Below are 20,472 nucleotides of genomic sequence, written 5' to 3' on the forward strand. Positions count from 1 at the left end.
CTCTTGTGGCGGCTGAATCTGAAACTATGGAATAAAAAGCTGCTCAGTATGCAGATGTTAAGGTTTTACTATTAAAGCAAATGAAACTATTAATAAATCTAGTAGATCCTGTGTATACAATTCATTTTGGTCAATTCTAGTTTTATAATTGCTTTTCATTATTTCTAGTGGTGTGTCATTTCCTGGAAAACATTCATAAAATGTTGTTATTTATCTTCCATAAAGTGTGAAGAAAAACATCCTTTTTCTGAAGGGAACAGCATGATCAAATGTCTAAATTCAATCCAGTCTGCCCTGCAGTTGTTCCTGCAGCAAAACCCAGTTTAAAACCAGTTTGGATTGTATGATTGTGACATGAAAACAGTTGCTCCTCTCTTTGTGTAAACTATTTCCCAGCAGCGCCGGGCCTGACGTGCCACGATGGCAGACGCTGATATTTTTAGACGCTCTTCATGATTCAACACATGATTGTTCTCTCTGCTTCACAGCTCATCTCGTTATAATCACTGATGTGATCGAGGACAGGAGGAAAGCCTTTGGGTGAAGTTATCAGCTTAACCTCAGAGTAGAAGGATCAGGCTGGTGGGATTATTGGAGAGGAATTCATTCAGGAAGCACAGTAAAGATTTCACGTGATGAATAGATGGTAGTTTTAGTTCTGCATCAGCAAATGTTGGGAGTCTGGTAAAGGTGATGTCCTTAGATACTTCGTCTCTGAGATTCTTCGTTCACAACAGAACAAAAACAAGTGAAGTGTTATAATATTTCTTAAAAACAAATTTCTACCCTCATCTTCATGTTCATACAGCTTCACACAGTTGGGGCCTGCATGGAGAGGAGATATCTATTATTTTAGCAAAAAATGGCACATGTGCACTCTTCAATTAATGGTTTTATGAATGTGAAACTCATTACTGACATTTATTTAACAAGGAAGAGAAATATCATCCTTTTTAATGTCTTTAATCATCTCATTTTACTTTTTGTTATAAAATTTCCAACCCTTTTTACTGCATCCTTTAAACATACACAGTGTGTAGGTGCAGCAGCATGATATAGTGCAATCACATACATATTTAATATCAACATATATACAGTATGTGTCACCACACTGAACAGTGTGTCCTGCCAAATTTTTCCAGCCCCATTCCTAACATCATCATCATCACCATCACTGCCGCTCTATAAGCTCAAAATAAAATAAAAACCGTATAGAAGATACAGAGAAAGTTGGAAATTACATATAAATAGATGAATATATAAATAAAAGTCACTGTTAACCCATTTCCTCCCATTTCCTTATAGAGATTCATACATACAGAGCAGCTAAATTGAGAAAAGAAAAGTAGAGCAGGGTAGAACATCCACTTACATATAGAGTAGCATAGTGAGATAGGATGAAAGCCACAAAAGCTATTTTTAACATGAATGTGGAGCTTGAATGTCTGATGTGAGGGCAGTGTTTCTACATGAAGTTTATCATTCCACAGTCAGGTTGTTAGGTATGAATAATACAGTTTTCAAGTTCAGAAAAGACTCTGGAGTCACTGAAGACGATCCATCGATGATGTGAGAGTGAGTGTGATTTACTTATATACTATAGAGTGCGATTTAAAGGATGCATTAATTTCTATTACTTCTATTTATTTTTCAGATATTAAATAATATGAAACTACTACTCCTGGGTATCACTGCTGACAATTTTACCCAGCAGAGTCAGCCAGTTTGCTATCTCACTTGGACTAGTGGCTGCACTTTTGATGTGAAATGGAAGAAGAACAGAACATATCACACCAATTTTCTTCAAGAGTAAGTAAGTAACTCTTCTTTTATAGGCATTTAGAAGAAGATAATTCTGTTGGGCATCTGCAGAACTTAAAGCAACCCACAAAGATGCACTTTCAATGTCATTTCTGCAATCGTCAAAGTGACGATTCAACACGAGCTTTCATCTCTAGCTATGACACTATGCTGCCTTACAGTCATTTTCAGTCCTATCATTAAATATTTTATGAGACAATAATGGAAACTTCTAAAAGAGGTTAGGACAGATAATGAATGTAAAAATCCACATGTGAGTATGTGGTACGTTTGCATGTGTATCCATCAGCATTTGCATCTGTGCTTCAAGTGTGTATGTGTTCATACTCATTACACCAAAGAGCTGATATCAGTTGCAGGTAATGGGATGCTAACAGGGCCTATAAATGGAAAGCTGTCCCAGTGGGTGGGATTAATGCTGCTCCCTCAGGGGCTTCAGTCACGGCTGCTGTCTGGTCAATTAAATGTTAAGCCAACACAGAGGACTAATGTCAAACAACATAAAGGTTACTGGATCGAACTGACTTCAATTGGTCCCTGTTCCTTAAGAGGAATCCGTCCTTTAGGATCCTCAACATCTGAAACTTTATCACATTTTTATATGGTGTCGTCTAATTTTGCCACTGTGATCACGTCCCATCTGTCTCAGACTGACAGGCAGAACAAATGCACAGTATGAGGAGGTCATAATGAAGGATCATCATTACCAACATTATCACCACCATTACTGTTGACATCATGATTGACAGTCCTGGCCTTTCTGTTCTCTGTAGCTACAGTCAGGAGGGCTGATGGTAAAAGAGTTTTGCTCTCACATTTAAGAAATTAACAGTTTTCTTCCTTTTTATTTTATTGCTGAACAGCTGGCCAGAAAGTTAGTTAATGATTGTAAGTCTGTAAGATTAGTAAGCAGCCTGATTTAACTGATGGCCTTTATAAAGTCCAAGATATTGCAATTATTCTATTAAAGTAATTAATTATTTTATTTTTAAGTGGTTAATAGTACATAAATGTGCTAAAATAGTGTACTTTAGTACATTTTTGAGATTGTAGGCCTACTTCACTTGAGTATTTCCATTTTATGTTATGTTATACTTCTTCATGTCAGAGTGAAATATTGCATTTTCTATTTCACTACATTTATTACACTACACTATAGTGTAAGTCCAACCTTACATACTGTACAATACACATGACCAGCTTTCCCATAAAATGTGATACATTGATATAGGCCTATGTCAATTAAAATTACACAATACATATAGGCTAAATATAGTATCAAGTTGTTCAAATGAGCTCTTCCTCGACCAGCTTACACATTAAAATGCTGCTTACATGTTAGTGCATCAATATTGTATTAACAATTATACAGCAGTAGTTTTTAGGAAAAATGGTGAAAAAACCTCATATAATAATATATCATTTGACACACAAAGCTACATAGGCTACTGTAAACTCAGTATTTTATATCAGATAAAAAATTGTCAAGAGTGTAATTTATTGAGATTTTTTGCAAATTAACAGTATGAATCCAAATATAATGACTAGGTATTTACCATCTACACAAACTTAACACTTTTTTCTGTTTGTTTTTTGCACCACCCTCTCTGTAAAAATGAACTGTTAAATACCTGCAAATGACTTCCAGGAAATTAGTATGAAATGAAGGGACCTGTAAAATAAAGCATTACCTACTGTTCGACTAGCTTGTATATCCAAGTTTATTTATTTATTATTTATTTATTTATTTATTTGGATCCCCGTTAACTGCTCTTTTTGGGGTCCACACAAGGAAACATCACATCATAATGGGAAACAATAGTGTAATAAAATCCAAGGCAAAAGAGAGCAAACAAACAAACAAACAAACAAACATTTATGACTCATGACAATAAAGGGGGTCCGTGGTATTTCAGAGCCTGTAGCTTAAATTAACCCGATCAATCAACTCGAACCACAAGCCCCACAATCCCCGCCCCCCTTTGCGCCTGCGCAGAGCAGCGTAGGGAGCTGTCCGTGTCAGTCGGTGCTGGAGTGTTTTCATTGAAGCTGCTTCTCTCCCCGGTGCACCGAAACCGAAGGGAGCGATGGAGGAAGAGTTAAAATGTCCCGTTTGCGGTTCTCTCTTCAAGGACCCCATCCTGCTGCCGTGCTCCCACAATGTCTGCCTGGCGTGCGCTCGGAACATCACCGTGCAGACCCCGGAGGGGGAGACCCCGGTGCAGAGCCGAGCTTCGGGAAGCTCTGACTACGACTACCTGGACATGGACAAGATGAGCCTGTACAGCGAGACGGACAGCGGATACGGCTCCTACACGCCGTGCCAACTCAAGTCTCCAAACGGGGTGCGGGTGTTTCCACCGGCCATCGCCCACCGACACTGCTCCCTCACCTGTCCGCTGTGCCACCGGAGCGTCTCCCTGGATGAGCGGGGTCTCCGGGGTTTCCCTCGGAACCGGCTGCTGGAGGCCATCGTGGCGCGGTACCAGCAGAACCGCGCCACCTCCGCCTCCTCCTCCTCATCTTCCTCCACCGCGGTGAAGTGCCAGCTGTGCGACCGCAACCCGGTGGACGCGGCGGTGATGTGCGAGCAGTGCGACGTCTTCTACTGTAACGCCTGCCAGCAGCGGTGCCACCCGTCCCGCGGTCCGCTGGCCAAGCACCGCCTGGTGCCGCCGCCGAACCAAGCGGCAGGAGGGGCGGCTGGCGGAGGAGGGAGCGGCGGCGGTCAGCAGCCGCCCGCTACCGCGCGGAAACCCGCGACCTGCGTGGATCACGAAGCGGAAAACTTCAACATGTACTGCTGCAGCTGCAAGGCTCCGGTATGCATGAAGTGTCTGGAGGAGGGAAAACACGCAAAGCACGATGTCAAACCGCTGGCTGTGATGTGGAAACAACACAAAGTGAGTGATGAAGGGATACAAACACACACACACACACACGCACGCACGCACGCACGCACACACACACACACACACACACACACATACACACACACACACACACACACACAGTCACTTAAGTACCTGTCCTGTAAAGCCATACTGATACAATAATAATTAGGCTACTACTACTACTTGTTGAATACTAATGAGCTGTATGGTTTACAGACACTATTGCATATAGTCTCTCTCTCTCTGTCTCTCTCTCTCTCTCTCTGTCTCTTACACACACACACACACACACACACACACACACAGGCAGGGATTCATAAATCCCCCCCAAAGGCTCCAATCCATTTATACACTTGCATTTTGTTGTGAGCGGAAATAAACACCCACACAGTTTACTACCTACCAACCACTGTCTTCATGTTTAAGTGTTTTTATGGCATTATATTAATGTGTATTAGTTGTTAGCTACCAGTCTACATGTTTTCAAACCAAATCCTTCACAATCTGCTTGTTGTTGAAAATTTAGCAGACTGCATTGTCAGGATTGCTTCAAGCGAATGTAAAGCGTGAGGATGCAGTAAATGTTAGTCACACAGAAGGGAAACACCTTTGCTCTCCTGTGTTGAGCTTACGGTTTGTAGGGCAAATTGTAAATTAGAGAACTCACTTGTAAAATAATTACTGTAGGGGTAAAACCCCCAGTGTAATGTGTTTGTGTGTGTGTGTGTGTGCCTGCAACTGTGAGTCATCACGTGAATAGGTCACACAGTGTTGTCCTGGCGTTTTCATATGTTACTGGCCCACATCTGTATGTGTGTGTGATGTGAATAGTGACTGAAGTGTAGGAGGAGGAGGTTGGTGGAGTTCCTCAGGCTGGATCAGGATGTAAGCTTAAGTCATTATTGCAACCCTTTTCCTGGTGTCTGGTCGCAAACTGCGCAGACAATTAACTGTGTAAATGTCTCCTTTTCTGAATGATTAATACATTAAAAGTAAGCTTTTAAAGAAAAATGGTTTGAAAAAACACGTCACAACCAAAATTTAGGATATGTATATGCATATTAAACAAGGTTGAGGTTGGCAGATTCAAATATATTCAGGTGGAAAAAAGATTGTTTGTGATTTGGGAGAAATATTTTTGTCCCTTATTACAGGGCTACAACTGATGATTATTTTCATTAGTGATTAATCTCACGAATATTTTCTTGATTAATTGATCAGTTGTTTTGTCTGAAATTAGTGAATTGCTGTGCTAATTTCTTAGAGCTCATGGTGGCATCTTCAGATGTCTTGTTTTGTCAGGTCAACAGTCCAAAATCAAAATTTAGTTTATTGTCATGTATACCTCTACTTTCTCTATTACTGATCCTACTGTAGCACTGGAAAACCTTTTACAGTCTTTTAATGTGATTACTGACAGACATGCCCCTTAAAAAAAAAAAAAAGAAACAAATACAGTCCTTGGTTCTCCCTAGAAGTCTCTAATGCCATCCACAACAGAGACAAAGCCTGGTCCAAGACTAGATCCAGTGGCACCCCTGAGGACTGGTTAACCTTCAGGCAACAAAGAAACATCTGCACCAGCACAATTAGGAAGGCTAAATCAAATTATTATCAGTCAGCACTCTCTGCCTGTGATAGTTCAACTAAATTTTGGAACACTATAGCATCTTTTAAGAATTCATCACGGTCACATCTCCCACCACAGAACAAAGAAGTATCTGGTCGTATTTCCCATAGATCATCCTACGTTGAAGCTTTTAATCACCCTTTCCTGTCCTCTGGTCTTTTATTCAATAATATGTCTGTAGATTCACCTGTAGACAATTATCATATCTGTCCAACCGAGGGAGTCCCCAATGCCTCAGCTTCCGCTGACTGCAAATTTTCTTTTAGTTTGGTAAGCAGTACAGATGTTCACAAAGCTCTGCTTAGGTTAAAAGCATGCAAAAATACTGGTGCAGATAATCTTGACCAATATCTCCTTCATCCAAGTGCCCCCTTAATCTGTCCACATTTAGCACATATTTTAACCTTTTCCAGCTTTATGGAAAAGCGCCTTAGTGGTACCCTTATACAAAAGTGGTGATGTCGGCAATCTCAACAACTGCCGTCCAATATCTACGTTTCCTTTCTAAGCAAAATACTAGAATCATTGGTCAATTTACATCTACGCACTTTTATTGATTCACTAAACTTATTACAGCCACAACAGTCTGGTTTTCGCCCGGGTCACAGCACAATAACAGATGCAGTTTCAGTCATTGATAACATTGTCTCCCCCCTGGATAAAAAACAATTTTGTGCCGCTCTCTTCTTTGACCTCTCAAAAGCATATGATACTGTCAATCATAAAATCCTACTCCACAAGCCATAGTCTATAGAGTTAGATGAAGGCATGCTTAATTGGTTCCACTCTCACCTTACAGAGAGAACTCAGACTTTTGTTGCTGATGGTGCTCAGTCAAGCCGTCTTACTATCAGAAATGGGGTGCCACAGGGGTCTATCCTTGGTCTGTTGCTCTTTACCATTATACATAAATAACATAATTTTTCCTAATCAATACTTCAATGAACATCTTTTTGCAGATGATACCATTTTATTTTCCCCAGACTCCACCCTAGCTCAGGCTTCAGTCTGCCTTCGATGCTTTCCAATTATCACTCCTTAATCACAGACTAGTTTTAAATGTAAAAAAGACCAAGTACATGGTACTCTCCACCTCCACCAGTGACTCTGACTATCATGCCATTAATACTTTAAATTGCAACCATATTACTCTTACTGAGTCATACAAATACTTAGGACTTTGTCTTGACAGCAGACTGTCATTCAACTAGGCTTTCTTGTATAGAATCAAAGGTTGTCTGTCTTCTTCTAACCATAAGACTATTGTGCAGACAACCTTCATGTCTGTCCTTGACTATGGAGATATTCTGTACTGTCATGCTGCCCCATCAACACTTCAGCAGTTAAAGCCTATATATCATCGTGCATTACGCTTTATCGCAAATGACAAATTCGTATTAATCTTTGTTCTCTGTATCATAAGGTTAGTTGGACTTCTTTACAGTCAAGAAGAAATAACTATCTCATATTATTCATCTATAAAGCTCTACTGTTGAAGCTTCTAAACTACCTCACATCTCTTATTACATGTAATTCTAGTAACTACAGTAAACAATCCAATAACTACTTAACCTTAGATATCCCTCATGTTCACACTAATGTTGGCTGAAATTATATATGCACCTTTTAAATGGAATGAACTGCAAACTGCCCTCAAACTCGAGTCTTAAATTTCTCTTGGAGATTTTAAAGCTTTATTATCTCATGTTTTTTATGACTCTTGTAACTGTTTTTATTAATTCCTTGTTAATTGTGTAGTTGTGTTGTTTCTGTTTACTGATTTTGTTCTTGTCTTATGAATGTTTCTTGTTCTCAGGTCTCTCTTGGAAAAGAGATCTTAATCTCAATGAGACTGCCTGACTAATTAAAGATTAAAAATATGTATGACACACAAAAAAAACATCAAATACTCACATTTGAGAGGCTGAAACCAACAAAACTTTCTGCATTTTTCTAAAAAAAAAAAGACTAAAATGATTATTCAATTAAAAATAATTGCTGATTAATTTTCTGTCAGTTGACAAATCATTGCAGCTCTCGAAACATGAGGGTTTAATGGAGGTTTATGATATGTCATGGAGCAAATTTTGGGCATTTTTGCCTACAAAACTTACATTAATAACTTATTCAAATGCATTTTATTCATCCAACAGTCCAAAAGCCAAATATATTTAGTTTACTATCATATATGACAAAGAAAAGCATAAAATCCTCACATGTAAGAAGCCTGAACTGATTAATTTTCTGTTGAGCGACTAATCGATTAATCAACTAATTGTTGCAGGTCGAGTATTGTTCATAATAGGATAATGTAATAGTACATTTTTCAAGAAGTGGCTGGAAAAAAACCCTGAAATATTCTGGTGTGTGGAAGATCAAAAAATGGGAATGGTTTTCTAGTTTCGACGTGTTTATATTTGCTAACTTTGTCTCAAAAGACTTAGTTAGACATTAGTTTTTATTCTGATATTTACTCTGTGTAAGTTTTGTCAGTCGTTAATTTTGTTGCAGAAGGTCTGAAAATCTGATTGTGACAATTTTTAAAAATGGCTTTCCTTATTTCTGGACAAGTAGTCTGGTTTGAAAATGTATATGGAGCACTTTGTATCTGGCTTGGAGTGCATACTGTCACGCATTATATGCATTATATGCATGACAGTAATAAAATTTTAATTCATTCATTTAACACTCAAGTGGAGAACATTTTGAGTAAAACCCAGTGATAGCATCGTGTTTTGCCGTCCAACTTCATCCCTCTGCCACTCTAACTCTACACGCCTAAAATCACCAGCCTATTTCATTAAAGGCTGATTAAAGTGATTTATGATTTAATTCATTTTTTAATAACTGTTTCATTAATTTAAAATAGGAGTCTGCTCCAGAGTTGGGGTCACTTCGAGTTCACTCTTCTCGGGTTTCAGTATGACCCAACTTTGCTGTTAATATTCAAAAGATAGCGATGAAAATAGAAGATTGTGCTTGTTTTTCTGTCTTCTTTTCTCTCACCTGTCATTTTTACTCTGGATAAACTCCTGATTTGATTGCATAAGTTGTGAAATGTGCAGGATTTTACAATATTTTAACCTTTTCACAGTCATTACCATCTTTACTATGACATTATGGTAAAAAAGGAAGCAAAAGGGTACAGGACCAGTGTCTGATTTTTGACAACCAGACTACTTTCTGTGTTTAATACAGCATTTCATAAGGCCTTCATCATCCTGATCATCACACCCACACTTCCTAAGTGCAAATTAAAAGACATTTTTGTCTATCTCCTGCTAAATGGGTCATTGGGACTAATCTCTCTGTCTCTCTGTTTTTTTGTGTGATTGGAAGCCTCCAGTCATCCATTCATCATTTAGCAGTCACACGTTTTCGTCTCTTTTGCCTTCTTTCTGGCTTTTGCTCATCATTCACCTTCTCTTCAGCCTCTCTCCCTTCACTTCTCCATCTCCATCTCTTATTTACACTGTCCCCTCCCCCTAATTTAACCCCCTTCCTCCCGCCCTTCCTCCATCATTCTTTCTCTCTATCGTCCTGTCCCATAAATGGACCGTGAAAATCCCATCAGAGTACAGGAGTGAGAGGGCGTTGATAAGTAATGAGCAGTGTATGAATAAGAGATGGCCGCCACTTAGTTAATATGGTGTCCTTCATGTTGAGGGGGATCGATGATTGGCTGTCTTCTCCTCTCTCAAGCCTGCACTTGAGTCAGGCAGCAAACATCATGTGAATCTTTGTTGCAGAGCAGAAATGGCTGTAGAGTTTTTGAAGTGTCATTCAGTGAGATCAAAACTGCAGGGCTGGATTTTGTTTTGGTGGGTAGCACTCTTTTCCTTTGTTGTCTACTCAGGTTTAGTGGGTGTTGCAGCATTCTGCTATCGTCATTCGACTTCCTATGCTTCTGCTTCTGTGCACCAGAATGATTTTTCTCAGAGTACCGGTTGCTTAAAAAGCTTTCATGACCTAACAACAGGCTGAATCATGATTTGGTTGTAGGCTGATTGATTGATTTATCAGTTTCCTGCACCACATGGTGCCCAGCCCATATGGGATTATACTACCCCACTAAACTGCTCTCCTAAAGGCGTTGTGTTGGCAAAAGTAATCGTTGCCTGGATTATACTCACATGCAATGATTTTTCGAATGAATGAAGTGCTACATTAATATATCACTCTGAAGTAGACCATGATCTTTCCCTAGCCTTAACCAAGTGCTGCCAGTGCCTAAATATAATCATAAAAGTTTAATGATGCTGTCGTTTCTACTAGCAGATAGTGTACTGTAAGATCTCTAATTCTGGACAGAACCTTTGAAGGTTCTTAAGGTTTTGAAGAACTCCAAACCATTAGGGAATTAAGACTCTACTGGGCCACTGTAGCTCAAGGGAAACTCATGGACTGATATGTGTTTGCTTAGTATTTGTTTTGTTGGTGAGTTGGCTGCCATGTCTGTAACAAACTGTCATAGACGTAAACAGTATTAAGATATCTGACTTTTGACTGCAGGCTGAACATCTGGTATGCTGTACCTCCGAATCATACTCAAGGATGGTTTGCATGATTCAGTGAAGGATGGCTGTTGTAATGTGTGTATGTGTTACCTGGGGTGGTAGACAGTGAGTAATGGTATGTCTCATGTGGATTAAACAGACCTCCAGTTGTCAATCGAATTCCTCAGGGAGTGAACATGAAGCAGCTGCATGAGTTTGTTCCTGTGTGTTTATTTGTGTCTTTTGCATGCGCGTAAATGTGTGTGTGTTGCCATATTTGATGCCGTTTTGAGGCGTATGTGTGTGTGTTTCATGCTTTACAAATCCTGTATTTGAGAATTCACTAATGTGAGATGTCAAGGAAAGACAGTTGGATCATTATTGTATTTGTTGTAAACCTAGTATATCATGGAGCAGCCTCAGGGGTGACTATTCCACTGCTACACACACTCAAATACACACTCACTCACACACACATTTGGAGGGCATAAATATGCATAAGTGAAGCGGATGAACTTTCACAGAGGAAATGCAGAGGAAGACACACTGATCCAATTTCCTCTGATCAGTCAAGCAGAAGACACACTGTCTATTTAAAGCATGCACACATACACATACAGTACCAGTCAAAAGTTTGGACACACTTTCTCATTCAAGTGAATGGGAATGCGTGTCCAAACTTTTGACTGGTACTGTATGTGTGCCCACGCATGTATTTATGTGTGTGTGTGTGTGTGTGTGTGTGTGTGTGTATGTGTGACCTAGCTCAGTCCAGTAAAGAGCAGCGAGCTCTGGCAGTGCTCTGAGTTAAATATTAAAAACCACAAATGCAAAGCTGCTGATTCTCCTTTGCTGCTGTGTGTGCTTCAGTTTTTTGCAGTGTCATCTTAAAATCATTTTAGATTTTTAATGGCTGAGAAGATCTTTAAGCTTTTGTTGTATGCAGTTAGCATGTGAAAAAATATTTACTCTTTCTTGAAACTGCATTTGGACAAGACACTAAAAGCTCTCTGCTGCCGACTGTTAGGTCTAATCATGAAGTATGCAACACATATTTAGAGGGGACCTATCGTGCTTTTTGTGATCCACTGTTATTTTTATACTGTTATGATGTTAAAATGTTCCCTGCGAGTCAAAAGCCAGGGTTTCAGCCTGAGCTGGAACGCTTCGTTTGCAAAGTTACCTCTACTCTACCTCCTTGTGATAATGTCAAGATTGTTCACAAATGCCCACAAACAGCCGTCTGTTCTGTAGTCTTTGTTGCTAAGGTTGTTGTTGCTAAGGTTGCTCTTTGGGTTTTTTGCACTGTCCACTCGCATATTTAGCTCGAACATGTACATATGTATTTGAAAAGTTTCCATTTTGAGTAAAGACTAAGAAAAATAAGTGAAATTCTACTACAAATGTTTGTTTATGTAGCCTGCTGAGGGGCAGCTTCTGGAAACTGGCCAATCAGAACGTAGTGGGCTCATCAGAAGGGGAGCCTTAAAGAGACAGTAGCCAAAACGAGCTGTTTCTGACAAAGGCTGAACTGAGGGACTGCATGAAGAGTTGGTAAGATAAATATGCATGTTATGTCGCCTTTAACAGATACACTTAGAAGCAATAGACAACATTGGCAGGTAGACAACATTTTAACAGTTCTGTTGCTAGGTAACCAACCATATCCTGAGCTGTGAGCTTGCAAATTCAAGCATATGACTGTACCAAAAAATAAATGAAAATCCATCAAAAAATGATTGACTTCTGATCCATGTTGATTTATGCTGCATTCTACAGAAGGTTTAGATATCAATACACATTAATACAAGTTTTTGCAGCCTGCTTACGTACAGCCTGCTATATGTTTGGGAAACACTGTCATTTTTAAAAGACAGGGTTGGAAAATGTTACCTTCAAACCTCAGATTTAGGTGAGTCATTTTGCATCCTTGGTAACACTTTGAGTTCATTGATCTTCCCCTCCATTAGCTGCAGTATGTACAGGTGTACAGAGACCCTTTATTGCTTTCTCGTGGGAACCACAGATTTTGGTCCCAAATACCCTTAACTCAGCGTTGAAAATGTGTTTTGATGTACCTGCCTCTGCTGTAATCGCTTTCTTTTTGGCAAGTGTACGCTTGTGCCTTTATGTTAGCAGATAAGTCCTGATCAAAATAAATCCCCTTTCCCAAGATGATAACCTATCCTCTCCATTGCCCAGGCGGCTTTTTAGAATTTTTTGCGTGGTACCTCAAAAATGGTACCATTACTGACTTTGAAATGCCATGGGATCTGTATGCAGCACCAAAATTTAATTGCTCCCTCGGTATTTTGAGCTGCTTCGAAAATCGTATCGTCTCTCCTGACTCTTCCTTGATTTTATCTTTGTGTTGTTCTGCTGCTTGTTATCAAGCTTCTGAACCTTTTTAAGTCAACTCCTGCTGCTGCTGTTGTTGTTGTTGTTGTTGTTGTTCGCTGTGTTAGATGGTGAAACAGAGCTGCTGTTGATGATGTAGTCAGTTCTCTCTTTTCCAAAATGTGTTTCAGCTTCTCATATGTCCCTCCACATGTTTTAAGTCTGTTTGCACCTGTAGAAAACATGTATTTCATGTCCTGTGAGTGCTACGGATCCTCAGTTGATTACCATCATCCTCCCTCATATTTGGAATCATTGTCCAGCCCAGACTGTAATTTGCCAGTGAGGGTGATATGTCTTCCTTACTGGTCAGTCCACAAGTTGGTGATCTAGAAAGGGTAAAAAAGGGAGTTTTTTTTTGGGTTAGATGCATCATTGCATGTGTGATAAAGACTCAGAGCTCAAGCGTTCCAACTTTTTGAACAACTCCTGTCTTCTTTCATCTGGATTTTGGCAGCTAGACAGTCGTTGGACAAAATTCAGAGAGATTTTGTTAAGAAAATCATCTGAAACTAAATCTCACTGTGACAGTTGAGCTCACAAGATTTTGTTTGGCTTTTATTTAGGCTAGTATGCTAATGTTCAAGAATATAATTTCATGCACACTCAAATTGTTTCATAACCTTTTTGTACAGTGAGATGTTAAGTAAAGCGTGTTAGTAGGATTTGTCAATGAAATATCAGCTTATGTGGGTTCAAGACAGATGTCAGTGGCTTTTATTAACAAAGATGGAGAAAAATAAGTGTTAGATTAGCACTAAATCTTAATCAAACTCAAATTTGAATGTGGTATTATCAAGTGTGTGGTAGTGAGAAGGAGAGAAAAACAGATGGTCAGTGGGTGTAAATGGCAAATGGGCTGCAATTATATAGCGCTTTTCTAGTCTACCAACCACTCAAAGTGCTCTGCAACACATGCCAACATTCACCCCTTCACACACACATTCATACACTGATGGCAGACGCTGCCATGCAAGGTGCCAACCTGCACAACAGGAGCAATATAGCGCTTTTTATCCAAAGCTTTACAGTGTTTCTAATGCTCACTCACCCATTCACACACTGATGGCGCAGCCACCGGGAGCAATTTGGAGCTTAGTATCTTACCCAAGGACACTATGACATGCTGCTGACCTACTGATTGGTGGATGACCCGCTCTACATCCTGAGCCGCAGCTATCCCTGTGTGTGTGTATGTGTCTGTGTCTGATGTTAAGATTGCAGATGATGTAGATTTATTCTGGTGTAGACTGCTATCAACACAGTCGGAGTGGCAGGATGGCTGGTTTATACCAACCTTTGTTTATTCTGGGAAACACGCACACTCCTCCTCAGCAACATCTGCAGTAAATTGTATTACATTACAGGCCTGAAGCTTATCTCTGACGGCAGAAAATCAGAACATCCTTCTGAAAATATAATTATTTTGTGTTTATAGTGGTGGTTGTTTGTCATATGATGACAAGGGCGATGTTGTTGGCCTGCTTTTTTATTTACCACGTTACTCCCTGCTGTTTATTGGCAGAAATCAGACTCACTGACTCGAGATTTGTGACACATGAGGACATATGATGAATAATGAAGTCAATTATCATGCCGAATCTTTCCACAGTAGCATGTGTCATGTTTTTGGAATATTTCTAGATATACCAAAAAAAAAAAAAATCATTTACTGGATGAATCTCGAGCATATAGAATGAAATGAGATCCCTTTCCCTCTCCAGAATTGTCAGTTCCTCTAATATTATGTCATTTAATATTGACAGTAAACATTTTGTCTTGCTTGTTTCTTGTCTGCAGGGATGCTGACAAAACATTTTGACAAGTGTGTTACTATCTGAGCTGCCAGCAGGCTGTTTTTTGTGATCTCTTATATCTCTTCATGCAGCTTTTATGTGGATAGGGAACTCTTTGAATTCACAACAATACTGAAATATTGAACATTTCCCAGATATTAAATATGTCTTGATTGTACCGTATGTATTTGATTTCTTTTTGATCATCCAGAATCTTTTGGTTAGCACAATAGTTGTAAATCATGCTTCCCCTCCCCCCTTTTTAATAAATAGCACAAATAATATTGTTATATAACAGCTGTGTAGCAGCTTTTGATCTCATTTAGACAACAGGAGGTGATAAAGAAAGGTCAGAGAGTATGAAAGCCAACTATATCACCAGATGGTCAAAAAATCATCGAGTTATACAGTAATAAACATCCCTTTCAGCTTATATCTCCCACAGATACAGTAAGGAGCAGTTTTAATGATTACAGGTACATTAGAATAACCAGGCAACTTCATGTCATGTCTTAGTAAGACTACATGACTGGAACACTGTACTGATTTTCTCAGTGTAATATATATCTTCTAATATCTAATATACCTTTTGAAATTGTATTCAGTGCCTCAGGCCACATTACAACAAGTTACTACAGTTTTATCAGCAGACATATGTGCTTTCATCTCTTGGAGATGCTGTTTCTGAGGTAATTTAGAGCGAGTGAAGAACTGTGCCAACTTGCCAGGCCTGACTAACCCCATTTCAGATGGTACTGGCCATGACAGGTCAGCCCTACTCGCCTCTTACCTTCAGGCCCAGCAACACACACACAAACACTCACTAATCTGTAACACTGTGCTTATGAGGACATTCTATTGACTGACATGAATTCCCGGGAGGCCTACCCTAACCTGAAAGGAGACCTATTATGTTCATTTCCAGCTCTACAGTATATTTTTATTCTGGGACTCCACCAGATAAGCTTCGCATGAGTCACAGTTCAGTTCAAAAAACGCCTTATTTATCTTGTACTGGCCCTTTATGCAGCCTTCATAATGTACTTTAAGTGCCGTGCTTTTAATGTTCAGTATGAACAGGAGGAATGATTACAACAAGAAAAACCTATGTCAGTGTTCATTTGGGCTCCTGACTGTTGTTTTAAGACAGACTTGAAAAATTGTGAACCTGTCCTTTAATCTCAATGAGACTTTTTACCTGATCAATAAAGATTTAATAAAATACTAAAAACATAATTTTGTATATGTTTTCTATGCATTTTCTAACTTTGTCTCAAAGGCCTGGAAAAGATGGACAAATTGACTATTTAATCAGTATTTATTCTGATTTCTCCAGTATTATAATTATACACTACATGTTTTGTCAGTGATTTAAGAATTTTGTTTTTGATATGAAGATCATGACAATTTAAATTGCTTTTCTTTATTGTAGGATATTTTATAGTATTGCTTGAAAATGTATATGTGGCTATGGATCTGGCTGGTGTTAATTTGTGGAGCCTTTTAAGCCCATGCAGGCATGACACCATTCATTCATTCTTTAATTCATTCATTCATTTCAGGAAATGCATGTAGCTTTAAGAAAATGGTCCTAATTCTAAACTTAACCATAAAACCAAGTCTTAACCCTAAAAGAAATGGTTGACTTTATGGGGACTGGATTTCTGTCACCACATGGGAAGTGTGTCCCAAAATGTGACTTTGAGAAAACCTGTCCCCGCAATGTCAGGAGAACATAGCACACACACACACACACACACACACACACACACACACACACACACACACACACACACACACACACACACACTCACACTCACATCGTGGCACGGTAACTCAAGGCTGTGCTGCCAGACTTGTGTGCTGAATGTAGGTTAATGCACACTTTATTGCACTTCCTCTCCTCTGGCCATAACATAGCGGACATGCTCTGTAGAAAAGACCCAATATAGTACAATGTGTGTTCGTGTGTGTGTGTGTGTGTGTTCGTGTGTGTGTGTGTGACAGAGAGAGTATTTGTGATCTATTTTTGGTAACAAAATGATGCCAGACCTCTGAGGAGAGTGTGGACATCCTATAGAGGAACAATGAGCATTGTTACATTTAGTGTAACGGTATAATATGTACCTCGGTTTTGGGGTCACAATTTCAGTACAGCAGACAAAAAGAAAGGTAGAAAATAATATTTTGGTTTCTTATTTTGAAAAATGTAAATATCCAACAATAGGTCATTGGTCAAAACTATTACTGACACAGTTTAGTTGTGCAGCAGTGGGAAAGGAAAACTTGTAAGAGTCAGGACACCTGCTGACACCTGCTGATTTATGGTCTAACTGTATATAAAGTAGTTCAAACCAGCTCCACCTCCAGTAGCTACAACAGCAACATGCTGCTTACACACTGATGCTTCAGTATTAATAAACTAATGATGTCATTTATAATGATATATATAATATATGGAAAAATTTAAAGCCATGTTAAAAGTCCATGTAACTGAGAATTGTGTTATTTGAGCTGGATTTAGTTTCTTCCTTGTGTGTTTGATGTATGTATTCCCTATCTGTTGTATTTTTTTCTACTTAACCTGTACCTCTTGTGCTGTCTTGGCTAGGTCTCCCTCAGAAAACAGATTTAAATCTCAAGGGACTTCCTGGTCAAATAAAGGTTAAATAAAAGAATATATCAGAGGAACCAAACCACTACTTTAATACTTTTTAACTACATTTTTCTCTCAGAACTGGTTCTTATGACAAGGTATCTGACTACATCAGAAATCATGTTTGTATCGTTTTTCAGCTGAACGGCTTCACTCAAAGACGACTTTCACAGAGAGGGGAGGGACGGGGAGACGCGTTATCGTTTCACAAGGAGCATATTTTAATAATAGTGTTGCACTTGGTCAGTGTTATGGCTCATTGGTCATTCTGATGGCAGCGACACTACAGGGTAACCAGAGTAACTAGGCTACCTAGGACAAGCTGGCTAGCATACACCCATGAGTATACTAAAGTTAAGTGGTGCACTGCCAGGTGGAATTTGCACTCTAGAATAATTGTTCCGCATGTAGGAGTAAGTGCATTATTAAACTATTTTGACAGTAATTGTTTGGATCACGGAGCGTATTCTTTGTACGACTGCATGTACTGAACCATAACGTCTGTACTGTGACGGTTCAGGACGAATACATGTACCGTTAAACCCCTATGGATACAAACAGCTGATCATTCTATTCTATAAGGAAGTGCAATAAATTAAAAGAGCAGATTACATGCTTATACTGTAGATGAGTTGTATGTGTGTATGCCAGCATGTATGTAAGCTTCTGAAACATTAACAGTGAAGAAACTGGTCACAGTTTGAAATCTCAACACTGAAAAATGTACAGTACGTCCCATGATAGTCCATAATAGATTTATCATCCCCTGCAAACCTAATTTGCACTTGTTTTATGACAACTACGCCCATGGCGATCTACCTACCCTCTGCATTTATTAATATGGAAGATGCCCTGATCAATTATTGATTAGAGAGGCCGTTCTTCTTTGCTCTGCAGCACTTTTGTTGCCTCAGCGCTCTCTGCTTAGAAACAAACCCCCACACAGAAGACTCGTGGTGATAAAACAATGCTTCCTTTTCCCTCCTGGAGCTCCTTCAGGCAGTTCTGGCTGTAACCACTGATCCCTGCTACGGTTTATCTAAGACGACTGGGGAGGAATCCGTTTCTCTGGGGATGATGTGACAGTGTTGTGCTGTGGTTGGGTGGCAAACTAAGAAAGGTCTCATCATAGCAAGCAGCAGTGGAGACATCTAAAGAAACTTTTTTTTTATTTTTTTACTGTGCAGAGACATCTGAGACTTTGTGATTTCTTGATAAAGAAACAAACTTAAAGTTGAACTTGAACTCCACATTTTAATGTAATATATTAGTAATATGGTTAATTAAGGACATGCACGCTCAATTAAGATGTTTATGAATATGTAATGTGTGCTGACTCATAGATATAAAGTAGGCTTTGCAAAATAATACCTGCACTAGGAGAAGTGTAAATTAACTTTTCCTTTTTGCACAGCTGCACTGGACATGTGTGAGCACCGAGCCTTATGCCATAAATATTGATGTTTTACATATAAATGGCTAAAAGGCTTCGTAGAGCAGGTTTGATGCATCAGTGCCTTTTGCTCTGAAGAATTTCTCCTCTTCATATTGGTTTTCTGGAGTCACAGTAGTGGTGTGGTTCAAGGATGGCCAAGTTAATAGATACTGCTTTGATTCAGACTGAAATATCCCAACAACTATTGGATGGATTGTCCTGACATGTTATACAGACATTCATGGTCCACAGAAGATGAATCTCAATAATTGTGGCTGACTTTTTGTCTAGCGCCACCAGCAGGTCAAATCTTCACTTATTCAGTGAAATATCTCAATCTCTGTATCAACTACATGGATTGGCACATCATTTGTACAAACATTCATAGTTCCTAGAGGATGACTTTGATTTCACCTCTGAGGTTGGCATTGGCATGGTTTGGGTTTTAGTGAATTATTGGATGTATTGCCATGAAATTTGGTACAGACATTCATGTTCATGGTTTTTTATCCAGTACTATCATCAGGTCAAAATTACTACTAGGTATTTATTCATCCTGGTTTATGATAAAATACCTGTCATCAGCCTCAGCTGTACTTTGTGTTTAGTGCTTATTAGCAAATGATAGTTTGATAACAAACTAAACTATGGCAAACACGGTAAACATTATTGGATGCCTGCTAAACATCAGCATGTTAACATTACCATTGTGAATTAGACATTAGCATTAAGCTCAAAGCACTGTTCATAAGTACACCCTCATAGAGCTGCTGGCATTGACTCTTTGTCTTGTTGCTCTTTTGATGGTGCTAGACTAGCAGTTTCTCCCTGCTTCCAGTCTTTGTGCAGATAAAGTAGTTGTGTTGTTTATTTGAGCTGTAGAACAGTTGCAGCATTAGATATTGTGCAGCGTTGTCTTTTGCTCATACATACTGTAGAAATGAACACATACACCTTCTGTTACTCCCATAAATTAGCCTTGCCTCTGACCATTTACATTATATTATGTACCAGCAAGCACATTTCTTTGCTTTTGTTCAATTATTAAAACAGTGAATAGTGGCTATAACCAAATGTGACCAATACTGATAAATTTTTGATAGAATGTTTTTCTCTGGATTTTTTTTCCTGCCTTTTTATTTACTTAAACTTTGCTGGATAGATTTGTTCCGGTGTGGCTAAAGCTAAATGTAGCATTTATTTATTGGTTCATGCTTGAACTGGTCAGGTGCATCTAGTGTAACCACTATAGTTGCTGTGTAGTAGTTCACTGTGGTGCATTTAGCCTTCAAGTGGCTGTATAGCAGAGCAGCAGAGGATTGGGAGGCTGGGTGCCGGTGGATGAGA

The 20,472-nt window shown here is 39.2% G+C and overlaps 1 protein-coding gene across 2 annotated transcripts in view; it reads left to right on the forward strand.

Annotated features, from left to right (window-relative positions):
* The first annotated feature begins 3,589 nt into the window (after positions 1-3,589).
* Positions 3,590-20,472, forward strand: part of LOC122999575 (E3 ubiquitin-protein ligase TRIM9) — a 55,223-nt gene continuing 38,340 nt past the window's right edge. For both annotated transcript variants that reach the window (XM_044376588.1, XM_044376589.1), the window contains exon 1: positions 3,590-4,724. In XM_044376588.1, the coding sequence (XP_044232523.1) occupies positions 3,909-4,724 (816 nt within the window). In that variant the 5' untranslated portion in view covers positions 3,590-3,908. The remainder of the gene's footprint in view (positions 4,725-20,472) is intronic.

The sequence above is a fragment of the Thunnus albacares genome, chromosome 16 (assembly GCF_914725855.1).
Source record: "Thunnus albacares chromosome 16, fThuAlb1.1, whole genome shotgun sequence".
NCBI classification, from domain to species: domain Eukaryota; kingdom Metazoa; phylum Chordata; class Actinopteri; order Scombriformes; family Scombridae; genus Thunnus; species Thunnus albacares.